This window comes from Amia ocellicauda, chromosome 4, assembly GCF_036373705.1.
Source record: "Amia ocellicauda isolate fAmiCal2 chromosome 4, fAmiCal2.hap1, whole genome shotgun sequence".
Lineage (NCBI taxonomy): Eukaryota > Metazoa > Chordata > Actinopteri > Amiiformes > Amiidae > Amia > Amia ocellicauda.
This window is the reverse complement of record NC_089853.1, coordinates 37,756,272-37,780,820: the sequence shown is the minus strand read 5'-3', so window position 1 is coordinate 37,780,820 and position 24,549 is coordinate 37,756,272. Positions and strand designations below refer to the sequence as shown.

General features: G+C 41.2%; 3 protein-coding genes across 3 annotated transcripts; all 3 read right to left on the bottom strand.

Annotated features, from left to right (window-relative positions):
- Positions 1–1,430: 1,430 nt before the first annotated feature.
- Positions 1,431–2,399, bottom strand: LOC136748815 (odorant receptor 131-2-like). The gene has a single exon (XM_066702863.1). The coding sequence runs from the start codon at positions 2,397–2,399 to the stop codon at positions 1,431–1,433; it is 969 nt and encodes a 322-aa protein (XP_066558960.1).
- A 14,465-nt stretch (positions 2,400–16,864) lies between these two features.
- On the bottom strand, positions 16,865–17,818 carry LOC136748814 (odorant receptor 131-2-like). Its single transcript, XM_066702862.1, has one exon. The coding sequence runs from the start codon at positions 17,816–17,818 to the stop codon at positions 16,865–16,867; it is 954 nt and encodes a 317-aa protein (XP_066558959.1).
- Positions 17,819–19,589: 1,771 nt separating this feature from the next.
- LOC136748813 (odorant receptor 131-2-like) lies at positions 19,590–20,465 on the bottom strand. Its single transcript, XM_066702861.1, has one exon. The coding sequence runs from the start codon at positions 20,463–20,465 to the stop codon at positions 19,590–19,592; it is 876 nt and encodes a 291-aa protein (XP_066558958.1).
- Positions 20,466–24,549: the final 4,084 nt, after the last annotated feature.

Genomic DNA, 24,549 nt, shown 5'->3' with positions numbered 1-24,549 from the left:
GAAATACTGTGGTGGAAATTCAGTACAGGATGACTATGTTCATAATGGGAAAACTGTGTAAGCTTATTTCATAATGAACACCATGGATGAACAATTATCTGGTGAAGAAATTCTGGAAAACCATTCAAATTATATCATAAACAATTATATAATATATCATTCATATCTTTCAGTTGACTAGATTTATATTTTAATGTTCAGCAGAAGCTTCTGTTTGTTCCTGAATATTTACTAAGCTGCTACTTGTTAACTGTATATTGCAGTGAATACTTTATTTTGGTATTAATGCAATGTTAAACAATAAAGAGTAACAATAAAAAAGCACCAGGGGTCTATTACAAATTAAAAAGTACATTATAGAAAGACATTGAAAAACAGACAAACATAAGGAGTTCTTAATGCTTTAGAATTGTTGGAAGGTGAAAATACTGTTTGACTAAATTTGCAATGATATTAAAAAGTTCTTTATGACTAAATTTACATTTATAGATGTGCAATTTTGCCAATATAAGAAGAAGACTAAGTAAGTAATAATAATTTGCTTTTTTTGGTATATTCATGGAAGCTGAACAGTACATCTTTAAAAAGTGGTAAAATTATAGCCTTTACAAACTGACAAACAAAATGACAAGCGTCCTTCATAAGAGTATAAGTTTTTGTTGCATATATTATTTTTTTTACTGGTAAAAGTAGTTGAGTGATTAAAAACAGATTGTGTTTTTTTGTTTAATTTTAATATAATAAGCTTTTATTGTAACAGTGTTATTTAACAGTGTTAAATATGGGGAGGAGTAATAAAATATGGGGAGAATTGAAAAAGTCAATCACCTGACTTGAATCCAATTGAGCAGCATTTCACTTGCTGAAGGCAAAACTGAAGGCAAAACACCCCAAGAACAAGCAGGAACTAAAGACAGCTGCAGTGCAGGCCTGGCAGAGCATCACCAGGGAAGAAACCCAGCATCTGGTGATGTCTATGGGTTCCAGACTTCAGGCAGTCATTGACTGCAAAGGATTTGCAACCAAGTATTGAAACTCACAATTTAATTCATGATTATGTTAGTTTGTCCAAATACTTTTTAGCCCCTAAAATTGGGGGGACCACACATAAAAATTGGTGTAATTCCTACACCGTTCACCCAATTTGGATGCAACTACCATCAAATTAAAGATGAAAGTCTACATTTATAGAACATCTTTATTTGTTTCCTTTTCAAGTCAATTGTGGTGACGTACAGAGCCAAAATAATGACAAGTGTGTCACTGTCCAAATATTTATGGACCTAACTGTATGTTTGTGTAGATAAAAACATGAAGTAAGTTAATTAGTGATGAATTTCATGATGTATAGAATACCATTAAAACATATTAATGATACTAACTAGTTTAAATACATATTCCATCAGCAGTCCCAACAAAAATGGTCTGATCTACAAAATTAGAAGTAATCTGAGACTGACAAATGGCTCTTTAGCTGGTCTCACCTTTACAGTAACCTTTCTACACAACAGGTATGTTTTCATGTATTTTTGAAACTTCTCATCTCTGACCCCATAGATCAAGGGACTTAAAAACCTTGGTAGGATATGTGTTATGAGGAAAGAGAGAAACAGTATTTGTCCACGGTACTGGGGGAATACGGAGAGCAAGGCCATGTCTACTGTATAGGAGATGTAAGACAGCATGCAGAGCAGCAGCTGGGCTCCGTGCAGCAGGATTGTGTTTTGAGCCTTTCTGGCTGAAGCTGCATCTGTAGTGGCAGCCTTCGCTGCAAACAGGACTCGTAAATATGTGTAGATCAGAGTCAGCCACACGCAGACCATGTACACAGCCTGAGTGACCCCAGTTTTTAGTTCCTGATAGGGAGAATTAAAAACATTATAGTTGTAACAAAAAATATTTGATGAGAAGAAACTCAGGGGTCTGGTCACCAACACGATGACCAAGTCAGACAGCCCTGGGACGGCCCCCACACACCAGATGAGGGCGATGAGGGTGTAGGTGCGGCGCACTGTGCAGATCTGGGAGTGCCGCAGCGGGTTGCAGATGGCGATGTAGCGCTCCGCGGCCATGCCCGCCAGGTTCAGGGGGGTGTTGATTGAGAGTAAAAAGGCAATGAGAACAAGCACAGTGCAGACAGAAACATTCATGACCGGGAAGATGTAGCTCAGGACGTGCAAACTGATGGCAGCAGAGAGCTGTATCATGTCGTTGATCACCATGTGGATGTACAGGATGTAGCGTGGGTTGTGGTAGAACACCTGGTTGCTGAAGAAGCAGAAGACCAGCGCTCCATTGATGCAGTTGATGACGATGCCCAGGAGGACCACAGTGAAGTTCTTCACAAAGGCGATGTCAAAGACTTTCTGGGTCTGGACCTCAGCTGCAGATGCGTTCATCACTGGTTCTCTGAGGATGAATCACTGATGTATGAATGGAAAGTGCAGGACTGGCAATACACCTGAAATCCTCAGTCAGTCCTGTAACACCAACTATTGTTAGACCCTCCACAAGGAAGAGCAGTGAGCGAACTGTCCGAAAAGTACCATAATCCCACCCCACCCTTATCACCGTATCACTGTGATGCGCTGCACGACAAGAATCTACTGTGCACTTCGATCTTTCTTGCACTGACACTGTCTGTGTGCAGAGTTCAGTGCCATGCCTTGCCTTCCTGCATTGTGCCAGTGTGTGGGGCAGGGTTATAAACCATATAAAGGCACCTGACACAAGGCACTGGATGGGTGAGGATGTTCTGCAGGGAGCCCCAGTCTCAGTCTGAACTCTCATAGGATTCCCTCAATTAATAATAAGGCCGGGGATCTCATTAAACACAGAGGACGAGGGATGAAAACAACACCAGCCACAGTGGAGAGCATGTAGTGAGAATTGGGGGAGAGCCTTTCACAGTGTGGGAAAATGTTTAATTGTTTCTACTTCTTTTAGTTTCCAGTTCACCAGCTCTTAAAACTGGGAGTAGCAAAGCACCCTGTAAAATACATTGATTCTCTTTGCAGTACTCTTTGCTTTCTTAGTCACACTGAGTTCCAAACCATGTATGTCATTGCCCCTTTGTCCTATAGATCTCTTTTGGCATATATATCTTTACCTATAACCACACAGTGTATTGGATTAGCCAGAAAGCATACTGGATACCACATGGTCGGGCACCATGAGCCACCAGAACAGCTTCAATGCTCTTGGCACAGATTCTACGAGTCTCTGGACTCTACTGGAGGGATGAACACCATTCTTCCAAAAGATATTCCCTCATGTGGTCCAGAATCTCCCATAGGTGTTCAATTGGGTTGAGATCTGGTGATTGCGGAGGCCATAGCATATGATTCACATAATTTTCATACTCATCAAACCATTCAGTTAGCTCTTGTGCCCTGTGTATTGGCACTGGCATCCTGGGAGAGACCACTCCCATCAGGATAGAAATATTTCACCATAGGATAAAGGTGATCACTCAGAATAACTTTGTAATGATTTGCAGTGACCCTTTTCTCTAAGGAGACAAGTGGACCCAAACCATGCCAGGAAAGTGTCCCCCACAGCATAACAGAGCCACCGGATCCCATCACTGTAGGGGTCAAGCAGTCAGCCCTGTACCATTCTCTTGGTGTCCCACACATGCACTCGCACACTTGTTGAGAACACTAGCCAGTTCAGCGTCTTTCTGACTGAAGCTCCTGCCATTCGTGCCCCAATAATGACCCCTCTTTCAAAGTCACTTAGATCCTTTCCTCTTGCCATCTTGATCCAAATTTGAGGTCATCTGGGCCTGCTCAGCATTTGTATACATGCCACAGAGCATGATAGGATGTTAATTGCTTAATTGTATCATGCAGTACACCTGTTTGGAGGCATCTGCAGTCGTTATGTTCTTCCACTCATTTATTCAGGTTTTTCCTTTAATTTGTCACCCATCTGTATATTAAAACATATCATGGACACATCCTATAGGCTATATATTTGATATATGTACACACGTATGCCAGTGTAAATATAAATATAGGCACACTCTGTTTTATTAGTAATTGTCTATGAAATGTATTTTCCTTGTCAATATCATTGCTCAATTCGTTCACTTCTGGGATTTCTGCTCATATTAGGCAGGGGATGTTTCTCTGTCTCCCGTCTATCAGCCCGTTCCCTGAGGCCTGCAGTGAGGTAAACAGGTGCCGCAGCGCTGGCTGACATTCTCCGCTCCCTTCAGAGCTGCAGCAGGGAGCACTTACATCTGTCTTTGAAAAGCAAGTGGCCTTAATTATAAGAGCTATGTGTGCACACCAGTCTGATCACACGTGTACCAAACAATCCACAGTCAGAAAAATAAATGTGTGCGCATTTAACACATACTCCTCAGCTGCTTACACTAGATACCTGCAGTCCATAGTGTATATATGTAATTTGGCTTAATCTGCAAAGGTTGGTCATCTGGGGTAATCCCTGAATGGGTTTCAAAATCATTCAGGGTTGTTTCACAGTCACTTTGGCTTAGTATGTGAAGCTTCTTTTAAGTAAATTAATTATGTACACATGACTAAACCTCTGAAGGAAATTGTTTTATGTTTTTCTGAAGAGAAAATGTGACAAAGCACAATGAGATTTATAAAGTGTATATTATAAACAGTTTCCACACATAGGAAGAATGCAAGCAAATTTACATTTGAACCAAGAATACAATAATGCAAGATTATTTTGTATTATTTGTTTGTTTTTATAAATCGCACACATCAGGAATCTTAAAAGGCAAATGCACACAAGACTAAATAGAATAGGCTAGGCAATATAGGTGAGACAAGGCCAGTGTGTGTTGCAGTGTGGCCTACAGCTGGACAGGGCATTAACAGAGGACAATGTACCACAGCTACTGTAAGTCATTACAACTGTCTATCTGTCCATTTCCTGAGCGAATAATGAAGGCATCTGCGTGTGGTGGAAATTCAGTACAGGTTGACTATGGAAAAATGGAAAATGGAAATAATTGAAAAAAACGAGTAAGCTTATTTTATAATGAACACCATGGATGAATAGATATATGAAGAATTTCTGCAAAACAGTTCAAATTCTATCATTATAAATAGAGGTTGTAAAACAATTACATTTGTAGAGTTTTTAAATTGTTACATGAAAGAAGGCTGGAGTGGGGTGTGGGGGCGCTGATGAAGTGCAGACTGGGGGAGCACTTGACTGTGAGGGCAAGGGTTTGAGCCTCCCCAGCCCCCCTGTGTGTGTTTCAGTGTTCCTGAATATTTACTAAGCTGCTCCTTGTTAACTATATTTTGCAGTGAATAACTGTAGTAAAACAATAGTGTTGACAAACTGACAAAAAAGTGACAAGCGTGCTTCGTATTCTTAAGAGTATAAGTTTAAGTTTTCTTTGCTTATAAATTTAACATGTCTTTTCCACTACACAGGAACATAGATATAATGTTGGACTGGTAAATGTAAAGTTATATTTTGTAGTTAGATTATTATTTTTGTAATTATATCAACAGTGTTAAATATGGAGAGAAGGATTTTTTGTATCTAATTATATACATAATAAGGACTCATTATTATTGTGTTTTTATATATGGCAGAAAACAGAAATGAAAACAATAGAATTAAAGTGCTTTGCCATCTAATAACTCAGCAAATAATAAAACAGACGCATCATTATGGGAGCTTTGTGAAGCTGAATTTGAAATGTCATCTTAAATGTCATAGTTTGCACAACAGAGGTGCGGTGGGAGGCAAAGGGGACAGTGTGGCTTAGTTTGAGTGGGAAACCCCATTGACTTTGTGACCCAGCGAGTCTCTGGGGTCTGTACAGGGTGACAGAGATGTCAGGAGAACTGGGTCAGGGGCTCAGGTGGCTTGAGGAAACGCTTCAGTCTCCTGTGACACCCTGCACTTGAATTTCTTTACGTGGTGTCTTTCAGTATTTTTAAAAGTCACATAAGATGCATGTTTCTTGAAAAGTCTCAGTGAGAGAGTGTTTGAAAGAGCACCTGGGTTTATTCTGGGCAATACACTGGTCATGACTAACTAGAAATGCCAGAAGAATCTGCATTTCATCATTCTCGCAACATTGAAATTAGTTTGCAGTTTGTACCTTTGTTTTCTCACTTATCAGGATCTGCTGTCAAAGACCTTCTGGATATTGATTAAGTTTAACAAGGATATCATTCTTCTGTGGAATGTCTTTCCATAATCAATGCCCTTCTGATTATTGAGCAATCATCCTCTGATTTTGTGAATACTGACCTCTGGTGTTCGAGGAGAAGAACAGGTTTGCAAAATTGTTTTCACATAGTTTTGTGTTGTTTTGTGGGTATTCAGATATTATTGGATACATATTACAAGGATATATATGAGAATTTAAAACAAACAAATACATATTTATTATCCACATTTAAAAGCAATACACAAGATATGTATATGCACACTAAAATAAATATGATTTGTTTTACAGTATCCCACCAGTTCTTGGAGGATTCATTGATATGTTTACCTCCTTAATTTCCACTAAAGATTTGAGTCAGTTAACCCTGCAAGACTGTGACCTGTGTGGGCTAGGTGGCTGGTTTGTGTGCAGTCCCCGTGGTGCAGTACTCAGGGGCATGTTAGGGGCCCCTCCACCTCTACCTGTCATAAACATTTTAGCATCACCACACTGTCTGTGCCTGTCCACACTGTCCACACTGCCACCACCAGTGTCTGCCACAATCCTTTGTCATTATTATAAGGGTGGGCTAGAGTTTCGTCAGTGCACTTGAACTAAACTTAAAATGCGAGAGTGGAAGATTTTCTTACTAGTACTTCTTCACTTTGCTGTCTTTCATTGACTGAAGCTGGCAGAGTTACGGTGGCTCAAATATGTCATGATGCTGAATCAAATTACTGTTTGTAAATAGATAAACATGCAAATGGGGTGTGTAGGGCGCTATGAAATCCACGTTGTGGAGAACAGTGACAGAATCGCAGAATTCAGGGGGCTTTTTTTTCCGCTATTCTGAAAAGTAGGAGTTTTCAGTTTTATTGTTCAACAAAACAGTTTTTTTTCTAGACACTAGATACTACACAAATACAAAATAAAGGTAGAATTAATAAATATTAATAAATACACAACACAAACTGAATAAAATAAAGATTTAAAAGACAGATGTGCAATTTACATTGCAAATGGTTTAATTGTTATAAAGTTTCTGACTTAAAATCCTGACTTTAAAAGGAGCATTTGAAATACACTTTTTAAATTCAAAAACATATTTTAAAGAACTATATACAAATTAATTTGTTTCAATGTTATTATTGTTGTTTTTAAGTTTTACAAATGTGTGAGTTCAGTGATGTTGTGTGTGGAGGGTCTGTGCCAAAAATACCAACATGACTGTCTGGCTTTAACAATGATCAAATCGGAGCTGTAATGTACACGATTAGTTTTAAAAACAATTCTTAAATGGAGCCTACCCCGTCAATTTGCCACGCACTTTTCATCACCAGCTTTTAATCACAAACAATAAGGTCACCAACAAAAGATTGTCATCAACAAGTTTTCTTTTGGAAATCACTACAAATAAATAGCACTATAATAAATAATACATGAAAGACACACTACGTATTAAATTCAGTAGCTTTAAAACCTGATCACTTACTGTCTTGTTTGACTTAGATCAAATACTTCTTAATGTCCTACAACGATTCCACAACAGCCTTTAATTAAATCCTACAGTTAGCCACCAGTTGTGGTCTTTTCAAGTCTTTAATCTCAGCCCTTTTTATTGATAACTCCGGCTACATGATTGTAATTTATGGGGTGCCAAATGTAAAATAAAGCACACTTTTTTTTCGAGTGTCTTTTTTCACACATTTAACTTAAACCTTGTGTTTTTTTCCACATTTAATAAGTACTTAAGCCGTTTTTTCCACATTTATAAAGATTTTGTTTTTTAAATAAATACTTAAATAAATGCTTAATCTCCATTTTTGAAAAATAAATATGTATTGTTTGATTAAATATTTAACTAAATCCTAAATCTCTGAGTCACAAAATAAATATATAGTTTCTAAATAAATATTTAGACTAAATATAAATGTTAAATATAAATGTAAATGTTAAATATAAATGTTAAATGTAAAACTTAAATATAAATGTTAAATATAAATATAAATGTTAAATGTGGAGTTTGCAAAATGAATATATAGCTAACATGCAAATCCAGTCCCGCCCCTCTGGCACCAGTCAGCTTCTCACAGCAGTGGACGGGGCTTCAGTAACCCTGTAATTGGAGCTGTGTTTCAATGCATCGTCAGGACATCAAATTGTCGGATTGCGTTTCCGTGATGCGGTCAGTGGAGCTGGTGGTCACTGATCACTGAGTGTACACTGGCTCCCAGTAAAATACTATTTATTAAGGTGTAGTATTTTACAATAACAAAATAAAAACATTCAACATTTTAGTACTCATGATTAAAATGTTTTAAATCCATGTCTAAAATCATGACATGATTAAAAGAAAACCAAAATACCAAATCAACTCAAAACATGTGCATTAAATCAATCGAAACAATAAACTTGTGATAATGTGGCAAACTGCCTAAACAACAAATTTAACAAAACAAACAAATGCATTGATAATCAACGGAAAACGCACCAGATAAAACATAAAATAAACAAAACCATAAAAAAACAAACCAAACCAAAACAATCTGATGCATTTAATAAATAATACATTTCACTAAAACCTATTAAGAATATTTTTTAAAGCAATAATTTCTCAATAAATACAATAAAAGATCTCGAACTCGGGCTCCAGCCGGTGGAGTGTCCGTCCCCAGAGATGGTTTCCCATCACAGGATCCAGATCTTGAATTTGCCAGTTCTTAAAGGCTTCCTCCCTGCCCCTCCGCACGATGACTACTGGGTCCAGCTCCTGCTTATTGAAGAGGCAGATGTTCCGTCCCTCCCCATGGCATCTGCTGGCCAACCTGCCCGCCTCTATCACAATTTTTTTTACTTCGATGAAGGGGTTCTTCAGGAGTACGGCAATCCCATCCGCTCGGGACACGTTGGACCCGGACCAGAAGGACTCACCCAGGGTCCAACTGTCCCGGAGTTCTTTATATTTTTTTGGAATGGGATGCCGCACTCCTGTAAACAGATGATATCTGCCTTCATTCCAGCCAGGGAGTTTAAAACATCGTCCCTCTTTTTCACCTCAGCAATGCTCCTCACATTTATAGATATAATAACTAAAGCCATAATGGCAGTAAGGGCAATTACCCGCTCGATAACAATCATGTAAAGAATCCCTCCTCTTCCCCACTTCTCTCTTCTCCCTCACCTAGCTTAGCACTCGCACCCATGATTTCATCCATTTGTCTCACAGCATGATCATCTAGGAAGCCCATGGGGGGGGGGCTCGTGTCCCACCACTCGGTAAGGCTGGTGAAACTCCACTGGGCTCAGAACCTGTGGTGCTGGTAGTTCTCCCTGGTTCCTTTGCAGCCGAGGCCTGACGAGCAGGTGGCAGAGCAGAGGCCTTGTGTGTAACTGAGGAGACACCTGGATAGACCCCACTGGATGATCTAATTACTAGTGGGGAGGGGGCCGGTTTCTCCCTTCCTGGCTGTCTGCCGCCACAGGCCTCCACCCCCAGCGCCAGTGACTCTGTCATTGCGGCCCTAAGGTCTTCCTGATCGAAGACACTGGTGCTAATTCTCCTCTCCTGAGGACATGTGGCTCTCACACTACCACTGGGAGGGCAGACCTGTCCCCTCCCCTGAGAGAGTCTAGGGAGTGGGACAGGAGGGATATTACTATTAGAGGGCCAGTCCTCCACCAGGCTGCCCACAGCCTTTCCACTGGGGGGAACTGGAGCAGGCCCATAACTCTCCACTCCAGACACGGAGAGGGGCGTATAAAACTGAGGGGGAGAGGTCTTGGGTGCAGGGGAGGAGCCAACGGAGGCGGGGGGCTAGCAGAATTGACCTGTTTACTCAACCCACAGCCCCACTCACTCTCCTCCTCTCTGCCCTTCTCCTCAGGTCAAGTCCACCTGGCTGGGGAGCTGCTTCCACCTCTGGGGCTCTTGCAGGGAGCGGGCCTTGTGGGGAGAAGTCTGGACCCTGGCTGCAGGAGGCTTCCCTCAGGGACGTTTCCCCATTCGGCCTGCTCAGTCCCTGGTATCTGAGGCCTCTCCTGGATCCTGGCTGGTGTCATCAGCGGGGAGCAGTCCTGTTCAGGCCGGGCTCCGGCTAGATGGTCAGCCGGGCTTCTGGTTGGGACCCACTCCATGAGGAGTCTGCCGACTCCTCTGGCTAGGTCCCTTGTCAGTCCCGGTCCGTCCTGATCTCCACTTGCCTCGACCTCCAGACCACTCCAAGGATCCAAGACTCTGCAGCTCTGTCAACCGGCATCTCCGTCTCATCTGGTCTGGCCTGGTGGATCAGCTCCCTGCAAACAGAAGAAAGAAGACTGTCAAAAGAGGTAATAGTACGTCACCCCCTGCTGGACAATGGTTTCTCTTACAATAAAGGGAAACCCAAGTGCAAGTTTTCACTGGCTCCCAAATGCTATGTGAAAGTCAGGGCAGGACTTTATATACAGTGAACAGCCAGCAGAGCAAAGGCCCAGGGTGTGTTGTTTCCCCTTTTGATATACTGGCCTACAATCACACCAGCATAATGGATTGATAATAAATAACACACAGTCCTGCTTATCAGTGGTCACTCACTGAACCAGCGCACTGTGAGAGTGGCCAGTCATGCCTGTAGCCAGATGTATTGTGGGATAATCGTGTATAAAACACTCAATATATGAGAGATCGTGAGATTCAGACAAGTTTAATTTAGAATGGCTCGTAAGATATGCATTTATGAAGTTTCAACATGTTTTTAATTTCATTTAAGTTAATTTCACAGAAAAACTGAGCTTTGTGAGCTGCGCTTGCTAAGCACTGATGAAGTTAAAATGTTTGCTGCTTTTTCTCTTGAGCCTGATTCCACAAAGAAATAAATGTCTGACTGTTTCCTTTCAGTGCCGTGTGCGGACAGGATCTCTTCTCTTAATAACACAACAATTATACATTGGACCAACTGTCACTACACTACCGCCATTACCGCCCACTGCTGGGAGAGGCTGACCTGGCCAGAGGGGCGGGGCTTCATTTGCATGTTAGTTATATATTTATTTTGCAAACTCCACATGTTAACATTTATATTTACATTTAACATTTATGTTTATATTTTACATTTATATTTTACATTTAGAATTAACTTTTACATTTAACATTTATATTTATATTTAACATTTACATTTATATTTAACATTTATATTTATATTTAACATTTACATTTAGACTAAATATTTTTTTTAAAACTATATATTTATTTTGTGACTCAGAGATTTAGGATTTAATTAAATATTTAATCAAACGATAAATATTTATTTTTCAAAAACGGAAATAAGCATTTATTTAAGTATATATTTAAAAAAATGAAATCTTTAGAAATGTGGAAAAAGCGGCTTAAGAATTTACTAAATGTGGAAAATGTGTGAAGAAACACTTGAAAAAAAAGTGTGCGCTGTTTTACATTTGGCGCCCCATAGTAACTAAGCAGACTTCCTTTAGAAATTATAGAACTACCAGCATCACTCTGTCGGCATGTTTCCATGGTGTGCGTTCACGTCGTGTAGACTTTTGTCATTCTGCAAGGAATCTGACCAATTTGTAAATGAATGCTCAGGCTTTCGTCTGATTCGTGTGACTTCAGAACTATGTATACAAACACACACTTACTAGCATAACAATTCTAAATACTGAAACAAAAATAGCCCATAATGATTAAAAAAATAGATTAGTATAATATGAAAATGTATATTCCAATTGAATAGGATATGAGGATTCTAAATCAGTTATAATAACACTTTTATTGTCACAACACTTGCTCGTGGAATGGCCACAGCAGGATTCAAACTCAAGTCACCCATGCCACAGTACAGAGACCTTACCACAGCACTATATTGGTACATTTTGAAAACGCTGTTAAAAAAAAAAAAGGTATTGACAATAAATAATTTTTCATCTGAAAAAAGAGGAATTTGTTGCAAGTTACAATTCAGCTTGTAATGTAACACTTACAACACTTAGTAGGCATCAGGGGGCCCCCTAGCCCCTTGGGGCCCCACACAATTGTGTGGATTGCTTGTTGGGAAAACACATGACAGGTAGTACTTACTGTTGGGCCCTGTGTATGTACAGCACTGGTACAGGTCATTGTATTCTGGGTGACCTCACTGTAGGTCAGTGCCAGCTCTATGTATGTCTCAGAGAGCTCATCGTAGCTGTGGTTCAGGGCAATGTACTGTGCCTGCAGGCTGCTGCTGTCCCCCCACTGCGCACTGCTGTCTCGCGGGACTGTCACATGGTGGCAGACAAGTTCGATAAAACAACAAATCAGATCAAGAAGGTCTGACACACACATGATTTACTAATGTTGAGTATATTTGTGGTACAGGTTCCCAAGGAGCACTTGTGACTTTGAAGTCAATGGACTCTTTCTGAAGCCAAAGCGGCCTTTTTAGAAACAAAGACAAACAGGCGTGCTGTCATGATGACCCTACACAAGCTTCTGCACAGACACGGTATGCTCAAACTCTTACATTTCTTTTAGTGCTTGTTCTTCGGTCAGGGTCTCACTACAGCACGACAGGGAAGCGCACCACGCTGGTTTAAGGATGTAATTAGGCTTTTAGAATAGCAATAGTATGTGATTGTTAGGCTCAGATTTGACAATTGATTAGGAGAAGTCTTATTATTTATAGTAATCGTCTTATTTCGAGTTAGAGGTGTAGAGGTGTGATGTGTGGCTAAAAGCAGTCAGAGTTGCCCAACAGTGATGACTAGAGATGTCCTACTGTTGACTGTACGGCAGAGAGTGGTGTAAGAGGAAGCAGACAGAAGCAGAAGCAGGAGCAGGCAGCAGGGCACCCAGGAGGATTCGCTGAGCTTCAACACATTCTGTGCTGCAGTCACTGGAAGATTGGCATCAATTGACTACAGCCTGCATCCACACAAGACAATGTCACTTCCATGGTACTGTATGTGGCTTCCATTTAAAAGCACAAAAATCATTTTCCATGCACAATAAAACAAAAATGTAGTGTGTTTTAGAGTAATAAGCCAGTGTAACAAGTGTTAATTCACATTATTACTATTATTGGAAATCCTGTTATGTTATTGACCCCATAGCCACGTGCACAATACTCACTCAGTGTGGCCAGCCATATCACAGCAACCAGCAGCCCAGAGCACAACACGCCCAGGACTCCTATAATCAGTCTGGAGGGGGGGACTCGACTGGGGGGCCTGCCAGGGACTGTGGGCTCTGCAGGGGAGACGACACAGCACAACGAAACACACCGGACTCGGTAAACATGACACAATGGGTAGCATTAAAGTCAGGGCAATCCATCCCTGTGCGCATGCTCTCAGATTGCATTCTCACTGATGTGTGCTGCCCTGGTTCAGATGCGGTGAGTGTTCCTGTGCGTGTGGGTGTGTGTGTACGAGTGTGTGTGCATGTATGTGTGCGCTTGTGTTTGAGTCTGAATGGCACTGCATACAGAGTGGGGGGTATCTCTCTTTCTCTCTCATTCTTTCCTCTGATTAATAGGCAGCCGCACTCTGAATGACACGTTCGCAGTTTGCCAAGTATAGAAACATGTACAGTCTGTCGGCAAAACTAAATCAATTTAATCAAAGTCCCAATTCTGTTTGAGATTTTTGTTTATAATTTCATAAGAACTTCAGATTTGAGCAAGCCTGCAATGTCTGTGATGCTCAGGAGAGCCTGTTGCTTTGTCATTTCCTGTGGGGAAGAGGAGAGAGATCAAGGAAGGCATTTCTCAGTGAGGGCTGTCCATAGTCCTGTTGAATTCACAGCGAATACAAACACACACATCAATCTCATTAACACAACACACAACACACATACAAACAGCTACACACACACACTTAACAATAAGATAAAACCCCAATACATAAACAATTTTGAGATGGACCGCAGAAAGTTAAACAGTAGTCACCAGTTTGTCCACAGGGACCCTTCACTGGAGCTCCGGGCCTCACCACACTATAGATGTCCTCGCAGGGTCTCTGCAGCACCGTGTACACACTGTCCCTCTCCATGGTGGCAGCTCTGTGTTGGGCTGGCAGGCGTCTGTCTGCCAGCTGAAGAGGAAGCCTAGCAGAAGTCAAGCTGGGCAGGGCGACAGCACGCTGCGTCACTGACACATATAGACACACAGCAGGGTGGTTATCCCTGCACTGCCCATAGGGGTTTTCCCCGGACTCATGGCTCAGATGAGTTTCTCAGTGGCTGAGGGGTCGTGGAATCTGTGCTGTCAGCAGTCGGCATTGGCAATAATATTTTAGACATTTAACGTTTCAGACCACTTTCTGATATTTATTGAAGGCTTTGCAGAAAGGTGCTAAGTGAAACAGAGTTATATATAAGATAAGATAAGATAGTACTTTAATAGTACCCAAAAGGAAAATTAGATTGCAACATCCCAATACATACATCCCAATACGTACTACTTTAAAACATAGACTACCTGTTCATATTAAAAAAAACCTTAGCATGTGGTAAAAAGGATCTGCGAACCCGTTCTGTTCTAGACCTTGGTAAAATAAATCTGTACGCCATCACACTACAGTGCTCCAGGCAGATATATTATTATTATAATGATGATGGTGTTTTATTATTTTTATTGTGTTTAATATTATCATCTCTAGACCGAGAGCCCACAGATTATGTGGTTTTATGTGTGTGTGTGTTTTAGAAAGGTTTCCCCTGGATTCCCTGCTGTCATGGAGCCCCATGCTGCCACACAGTTTCTCATGCCCTGGTCTTGTGGGGCTCCTGCTGTCTGGGGAGAGCTGGCTCTGTCTCAGGCGCTGTCAGACGAAGTGGGCTCAGCTTCAGGCCGGGGTTCAGCCGCTGCCTGACGATGTGTGCTTGTGGTGTTGGAGTGATATTGACAGCCGGCACGTTTCATTACATTTTAGCACAGTGATAGCAATGAAGAGAACGGTGCAGGAAATAAAACCTGTAAAGAGTGTGTGTTCACAGAGAACTCTTTTAGGATTGTGTTTTTAACCCTCGTATGTACTGTGCTCTGTGGTTAGGGAGATCAAGGTTAGAATACAGGCTGGGTGTGCCCTACAGCTGGACAGGGCTCCAAACACAGGAACATGTACCACAGCTACCGTAACTCATTCGAAATCTATCTGTCAATAATGAGGGTGTGGAAATAGTGTGATGGAAATTCAGTATACTGTTTGACTTAATTTGCAAAGATATTAAAAAGTTCTTTATGGCTAAATTTACATTTATAGGTGCTTAATTTTGCCAATATAATAAGAAGACTTAGTAAGTAATAATAACACTATGCAACACAATTTTTGTTCTTGGGTACTAAGTGTTATTTCCTAATTGCTTATGCCTCAAAAGTATAGAAAATGGCTATTATTCCCCACAAACGTTGCTTCTTTTATGACCAGGACAGTGATATTTTTGTCTTCTTGTTCAGATAAAGTCAGAAAAAACAACATATGAATCCAAATTAACATGTATTTCCAGTATAATCGTAAATAATACAGTGTAAGCGTAAATCTTGAAACACTACTCACTTCTAAATCTTGTGTAGTCATTTGTGTATTACTTTAGTATAAATACATGTTAATTTGGATTCATATGTTGTTTTTTCTGACTTTATGTGAATGAAAAGACACAGATTCGCCCGTTTTCTCATTGGAAATAGGTAGATTTCAAAATACCACTGTCTTGATCACAAAAGCAAAGTTTGTGGGGATAGCCATTTTCTATATTTTTGAGGCATAAGCAATTAGGAAATAACACTTACTACCCAGGAACAAAAAAAGAAAGAAAATGTTACACAGTGTAATTTGCTTATTTCAGTATATTCATAGAAGCTGAACAGTATGCCTTAGTAGTAAAGTAGTAAAGTAGTAAAATTATAGCCTTTTCAAACTGACAAACAAAATGACAAGCACCCTTCATATTTGTTTCCATAAGAGTATACGTTTTTGTTGCATATATTTAATTTTGTACTGGTAAAAGTAGAGATGAGTGATTTAAAGCAGATTGTGTTTTTTTGTTTAATTTTAATATAATAAGCTTTTATCGTAACCTGGGGAGGAGGAGTAATACAATATGGGGAGGACTGAATAACTCAATCACCTGACCTGAATCCAATTGAGCAGTATGTCACTTGCTGAAGGCAAAAATGAAGGCAAAACGCTCCAAGAACAAGCAGGAACTAAAGACAGCTGCAGTGCAGGCCTGGCAGAGCATCACCAGGGAAGAAACCCAACATCTGGTGATGTCTATGGGATCCAGACTTCAGGCAGTCATTGACTGCAAAGGATTTGCAACCAAGTATTGAAACTCATAATTGAAGTCATGATTATGTTATTCTGTCCAAATACTTTTGAGCCCCTATAATTTGGGGGACCACATATTAAAATGGGTGTAATTCCAACACCGTTCACCCAATTTGGATGTACCTACCCTCATGTTAAAGACGAAAGTCTACACTTAAAGCATATCTTGGTTGTTTCATTTCAAATCTGTTGTGGTGGTGTACAGAGCCAAAAGGATGACAAATGTGTCACTATCCAAGTATTTATGGACCTAACTGTATGTTTGTATAGATAAAAACATGAAGTAAGTTAATAAATGATGGATTTCATTATGTATAGAATATGACATTAATGGTACTAACTAGTTTAAATAAGTATTCCATCAGCAGTCACAACAAAAATGGTCTGATCTACAAAAGTCATCTGAGACTGACAAATGGCTCTTTAGCTGGTCTCACCTTTACAGTAACCTTTCTACACAACAGGTATGTTTTCATGTATTTTCGAAACTTCTCATCTCTGACCCCATAGATCAGGGGACTTAAAAACCTTGGTAGGATATCTGTTATGAGGAAAGAGAGAAACAGTATTTGCCCAGGGTACTGGGGGAATACTGAGAGCAAGGCCATGTCTACCATAGGGGAGATGTAGGACAGCATGCAGAGCAGCAGCTGGGCTCCGTGCAGCAGGATTGTGTTTTGAGCCTTTCTGGCTGAAGCTGCATCTGTAGTAGCAGCCTTCGCTGCAAACAGGACTCGTAAATACGTGTACATCAGAGTCAGCCACACGCAAACCATGTACACAACATGAGTGGCCCCAGTTTTTAGTTCCTGATAGGGAGAATTAAAAACATTATAGCTGTAACAAAAAATATTTGATGAGAAGAAACTCAGGGGTCTGGTCACCAACACGATGACCAAGTCAGACAGCCCTGGGACGGCCCCCACACACCAGATGAGGGCGATGAGGGTGTAGGTGCGGCGCACTGTGCAGATCTGGGAGTGCCGCAGCGGTTCACAGATGGCGATGTAGCGCTCCACGGCCATGCCCGCCAGGTTCAGGGGGTTGTTGATTGAGAGTAAAAAGGCAATGATAACAAGCACAGTGCAGACAGAAACGTTCATGACCGGGAAGATGTAGGTCAGGACGTGCAAACTGATGGCAGCAGAGAGATATATCATGTCGTTGATCACTGTGTGGATGTACAAGATGTAGCGTGGGTTGTTGTAGAACATCTGGGTGCTGAAGAAGCAGAAGACCAGCCCTCCATTGATGCAGTTGATGACAATGCCCAGGAGGACCACAGTGAAGTTCTTCAAAAAGGCGATGTGGAAGACTTCCTGGGTCCGGACCTGAGCTGCAGATGCGTTCATCGCTGGTTCTCTGAGGATGTATCATGGATGTAGCACCAGCTACTGTCAGACCCTCCACAAGGAACAGCAGTGAGTGAATTGTCCGCAATGTACCATTATCCCGCCCCACCCTTGAATCACTGTGATGCGCTGCACTCCAAGAATCTAATGTGCGGTTCAATCTTTCTTGCACTGACACAGTCTGTGTGCAGAGTTCAGTGCCATGCTTTGCCTTTCTGCATTGTGCCAGTGTGTGGGGCAGGGTTATAAACCTTATAAAGGCACCTGACACATGGCGCTGGATTGGTGAGGATGCTCTACAGGGAGCCCCAGTCTCAGTCTGAACTCTCATAGGATTCCCTCAGTTAAGAGTAAGGCCGGGGATCTCATTAAACACAGAGGACGAGGGATGAATACAGCACCAGCGGCCACAGTGGAGAGCATGTAGTGAGGATCAGGGGAGAGCCTTTCACAGTGTGGGAGAATGGAGTTTAATGTTTTCTACTTGTTTTAGTTACTTCTACTGCTTATCAAAAGTTATTTGATTTCAGTTTGATTGTAACTTCACTGGGACATGCACTACGAGCGGGGGGGATGCTGTCAATAATGGGGGGAATGCATCCCCTACGCCTATGGAGCCAGGCATACATTATTGGGGGGACAATTTAACATTATCTCAACATTGGGGAGAACGTTTCCCCCTAAACCTACAGCTATGCACTCATATTTTTGAGCCCACAGAATATTATGTTGTATGTATATATATATTAAAAAATATAATGTACACATCCTATAGGCTATATATTTTATATGTGTACACACGTATACCAGTGTAAATATATATAAGCACAGGCTGGACAACTCTTAAGTATATTCTGGAACCAGGCCCTGTACTGGCCAACTGTGTGCAGATGATACATAATGATGTCACTGTTTGCAGTCCACTGCTAGGTTCAGAAAAATACGTTACGTATTAATACTTGGTGCTTTATTTGTAATTGTCTATGAAATGTATCTTCCTTGTCAATATCATTGCTCAATTCGTTCACTTCTGGGATTTCTGCTCATATTAGGCAGGGGATGTTTCACTGTCTCCCGTCTATCAGCCCGTTCCCCGAGGCCTGCAGTGAGGTAAACAGGTGCTGCAGCGCTGGCTGACATTCTTCGCTCCCTTCAGAGCTGCAGCAGGGAGCACTTACATCTGTCTTTGAAAAGCAAGTGGCCTTAATTATAAGAGCTATGTGTGCACACCAGTCTGATCACACGTGTACCAAACAATCCACAGTCAGAAAAATAAATGTGTGCGCATTTAACACATACTCCTCAGCTGCTTACACTAGATACCTGCAGTCCATAGTGTATATATGTAATTTGGCTTAATCTGCAAAGGCTGGTCATCCGGGGAAATCCCTGAATGGGTTTCAAAATGCCAAACATTCAGGGTTGTTTCACAGTCACTGTGGCTTAGTATGTGAAGCTTCTTTTAAGTAAATTAAATATGTATACATGACTAAACCTCTGAAGATTATTTTATGTATTTTTTTTAAGTGAAAATGTGACAAATGAGATTAATAAAGTGTATATTATTAACAGTTTGCACATGTACAAATAATGCAGGCAAATTTACATTTGAACCGAGAATACAATAATGCAAGATTTTGTATTATTTGTTTGTTTTTACTTGTTGCAATCTTTATGAATCATAAAAGGCAAATGCACACAAGACTGAACAGAATAGGCTATGTAATACAGGTGATTCAAAGCCCTCTCTCTGCTGGCTACAAACCCTCTCTCACTCTGGCAGCCTCTGCAGAGTACGAGTGTCACACAGGAGAGTGGGTACAACCTGCTTCTGAAAACAAGCCATGTGCCCCCTCAGGTGCTTCCTGAAGTTCCCGTCTCTCAGTCCGTAGATCACTGCACTCAACACTCTGGGGATGATGTACACCAGGTAGTATCTGACAAAATATACGTCCTGGATCATCTGACTAGGTAGAGTCATTAACAACTGGTCAGTTAAGGAGGCAGCAAAGGTCATCATCATGAGCAGCAGCTGCAGGGCGTGGAGCAGGATGGTGTTGCGTGCTTTCTTAGCAGAGTTCTTCTCCGAGGAGCTGGCAGACCGGGCGGCGATGGCGATCCGCAGATACGTGGACACTATGACCAGCCACACAAACACTAAATATGATGACCGGAAGGATGATCTGATATCAGCCTGGTAGGCAGTGCGTATTGTATTCTGACGGTCACAGAGAACTATAGAGCGGAAGAAGCCTGCTGGCTGTAATCGGAGAGATACAATAAACTCTGTGGCAATGGGAATCATGCCAAGGAGCCAGATGACAGTGATTGCCATGTAGGTCCTGGGCAGGTTGCAGATCTGCGAGTGGCGCAGAGGGAAGCAGATAGCAACATACCTCTCCAGGCACATCACAGCCAGGTTCAGGGGCGTGTTCGTTGTGGTGGTGGACGCAACAAATGTAAAGTAATAGCAGACTGGGATCAACACGAAGAGCTGTATCTTAACCCACAAGAACATAGTCAGGGAAAAACTCAACTCCAGAAAATCATTAATCGCCAGGTGAACAAACAGGATGTAGCGTGAGTTCTCATAGAAAAGAGGATGCTTAAAGCAGGTGAAAACCAGCAACCCGTTGATGATGGTCATTGCTACATAGGTTATCAGAATGACAAGAGAATGGGCGATACCTTGTGGTGACATGGACATGTGGTACTGCAATGTGTCCTGCTGTCCAGAGGAGTTGCCCAAAGAGTTCATTTCAGCAGCCTTATTGAATCTGAGAAAGCAATGTTACATTGTTAACATTGCACCTTCTGAAACATGGTGTGAGTTGTGTCATTGTGTCACAGGCAGATATTTATGTCTAAGAAATAAAAACCAAAACAAACCTAAAATGTAGAGATACTTGATGAAGCTGAATACAGTAGTAAATTGTAAAATATTTTGAAACAAATACATTACTGCATTTTAATATATTTCAATTTCTTATATATGTAAATTATATATTTGATATACACTCACCTAAAGGATTATTAGGAACACCTGTTCAATTTCTCATTAATGCAATTATCTAACCAACCAATCACATGGCAGTTGCTTCAATGCATTTAGGGGTGTGGTCCTGGTCAAGACAATCTCCTGAACTCCAAACTGAATGTCTGAATGGGAAAGAAAGGTGATTTAAGCAATTTTGAGCGTGGCATGGTTGTTGGTGCCAGACAGGCCGGTCTGAGTATTTCACAATCTGCTCAGTTACTGGGATTTTCGCGCACAACCATTTCTAGGGTTTACAAAGAATGGTGTGAAAAGGCAAAAACATCCAGTATGCGGCAGTCCTGTGGGCGAAAATGCCTTGTTGATGCTAGAGGTCAGAGGAGAATGGGCCGACTGATTCAAGCTGATAGAAGAGCAACTTTGACTGAAATAACCACTCGTTACAACCGAGGTATGCAGCAAAGCATTTGTGAAGCCACAACACGTACAACCTTGAGGCGGATGGGCTACAACAGCAGAAGACCCCACCGGGTACCACTCATCTCCACTACAAATAGGAAAAAGAGGCTACAATTTGCACAAGCTCACCAAAATTGGTTCAATGGCCCCCACAGTCACCAGATCTCAACCCAATAGAGCATCTTTGGGATGTGGTGGAACGGGAGCTTCGTGCCCTGGATGTGCATCCCACAAATCTCCATCAACTGCAAGATGCTATCCTATCAATATGGGCCAACATTTCTAAAGAATGCTTTCAGCACCTTGTTGAATCAATGCCACGTAGAATTAAGGCAGTTCTGAAGGCGAAAGTGGGTCAAACACAGTATTAGTATGGTGTTCCTAATAATCCGTTAGGTGAGTGTATACATACACTAAAATATATTAAGCACAGTTAACATTTTATGTAGGTATTTAAAATAAGTGTAAAATAATCATAGATGTTTATTCATGTATACTTGCAGTTTAGTATATTGCAGTATTATATATACAGATGCATTTAAAATATTTCTACAATGTATTTACACTATGTTGGGAGTGTCATAATATATCATTTTGATAGTTTTGTATAAAATATTTTAAACATATCCCCCTAGTCTCTGTAAGAAGCTATAATTTCAATAATGTGATAAATGAGTAACTTAAATTTAACACACAGTCATTGAATTGCTAATTCGGTTCCCTGTGCCACAGCGTGCTGCAGCCAAGAGCAAATACCTGAGAGAAGGAATGAAGGGAAGGCAGGAGCTTGTAACCCTGGAGCACCGATACCTGTGGATGACAAAAGCACATTGACCACGAGCACCCAGACACACACAGCACTGCACTCTGCTCGGGAAGGAGGACAATCACTGATGCAGGAGGTGACACAAGTAAGACGAGTCTAAAGATATGTAGTCTGAAAATACAGTATGAGTGTACTTACGAGCATTTGATACTACTGTATGTTGCAGGAGATTAATGTAAATTACTGTGAGTACACCATTACAGTAAAGTTACGCATACATTGCTTTTAAAGGATTGTTTTTGGAGGAATATTCTTGCTGTGCAGTAATAGCTCATTTTACTGCAAAACTGAAAGAAATGTGCAGCTCCCCAGTTTCCAGCTGATCCCTCAAAAAGAGCTGCAGATATCAGTGTCTCCAGTCAGAGTCTAGGAAGCCCAGGACCTTACGTGCTGCAGGCTGCTGTGGCTGGGGCCGGGGGGCTGCTCTATATAGAGGGCTGTGCTGCTGTCTGTCTGTGCTGTGATGTCATCTGAGACCAGAGGGGAGTCTGGGGAGGAGCAGGATCTGATCTGGGTTGGGAGGTGGCAGGAGGGACACAGGGGATCATGAGAGCTCATTAAACTATTATTTATTTGACCAGGATATAATATCAACATGAGGGGATTCGTTTAGTGTTTTTTTCAGGCAAGCAGGCAGACATGCACAGTGAGTCAGCTCACTGAAATCCACTCACTGTGCATGGTGTGCATTGGGATAGCTGAGCTTTAACAACAATCAGGGAAACACAAGGGATTTCTATAGCTGTCTGACTTAAGACTAGGTGGTTTAGACAGGATGAATAAAGAAGGGGTGAAATCAGCCTCTTGTTCGTGAGGCTGTAGACAATGTACCTAGCCACCACAACAGATGCAGTAAGCAAATGTGATTCTTAAGGAAGGCAACATCATCGGCTCACATCCTCAGAACCATTCATGGCCACAGCTTAGTTGGATCTGTGAGACAATGACTGACCAGAGGTGAACAGATTTGTGTGCATCTGGAGATACTGTCTGTATTGTAATTCACAATGTTCATGTAGTTAAGATTTCACCTGCCGATACATCAGGCACATTTCAAAACTGTGCGAACAGAGGAAATTCCTTCTCACAGCCCAATTCATGTATTTCTATTGGCAGTGTCAGTTGGCTAGGTTCTTGCTGCTCATGGCTGTAATTATACATTTTGTTTAGTCAACATAAAGGCAGACTTCACTAAAGCCTCAGAGTCATATTGAGGGAGATTCAATGGTAGTACTCTGTGATCATATATAATATTTTCACTCCTTGTGTTCATCTTGGTCAGTGACTGCATACATTTGTGGACACTGTAACTGAGCTGAATATGGTGACTATCCGAATATTGTGCACTCAAACACTTGCACTGTGTTGCCAGGCAGTGACTGCATGCATTCATGGACACTTTAACTGAATTCATAACAATGCGTGTCATGATTTCATGAATCTGCTTCATTTATGTTCTCATATTTTGTCTTCCATGAAGCTTTAAAATTAGGGTTGGGTACTGCAGCTCATAATTAAACTATTTCCTGTAAGTGATGTAATTCCCTTTGATTAAGAATCATGACACGGCTGCTACTGCAGCAACCTAAACACAATGAACTCAAACCTGAATCAACAGACACATGAGCCCCAGTGTTAGTAGAACAGAGCTGGTGACTGCACAAGACGCTTTCCTGTTCTCACTGATTGAAATGGGTACAAAGAAACAGAGGGTATTGCAAATGAAAGAAAAGGCGCGGAATCTGATCCTCATGTTCACAAGTGTGTAACTGCCACCTTGATATGTTGTAAAGGATCCATGTTTGATTTGTCATATGTGAAATAGAAAAAATAAATAAAGCCAAAGTATTTAAACGCCACAGGGTGTCAGCTCTGTGTGCAGCCTGTCCCTGAGGCCTGCAGTGAGGTAACCAGGTGACATTTTCTGCTCTCTGCACTTTACAAGTATGTGTGCACCAGATTTCACAGGTGTACCAAACTCACCGCCATCAAACAATCAAACCAGGACACATTTACCATATTCAACAGCTCCCTCCACATGATGAATGAAGTCAAAAGCTAGACTGTTATGTAACGAGAACTGCTGAATGGGGCATTGCATCTGTAAATAAAGGTGATTTTTGGAAATGTCTAGACAGAATGCAAAATGTCAAATGTTCAGGGTTGGACTCAGTACAGTAATGCTGATTTAGTATGTTTAGCTTGCTCTATGTGAGTTAAATAAGCAGGCATGACAAACCTGTATGATTAAGACAAAAAGATATATAATGCAGAGAAAATGTGACACAGCACTGTGACAGTAGTTATCATGTTGGAATAAAGATATGTGTTTTATTAAGAATTAGCATTTGGTGATTTTTTGTGAGGCACTGGACATGAGACATTAGAAGAAAATAATTAAACACTGTGGCAGGGAGAGGGTTAATTGTCCCTACCTGCCTGTGCATGGAC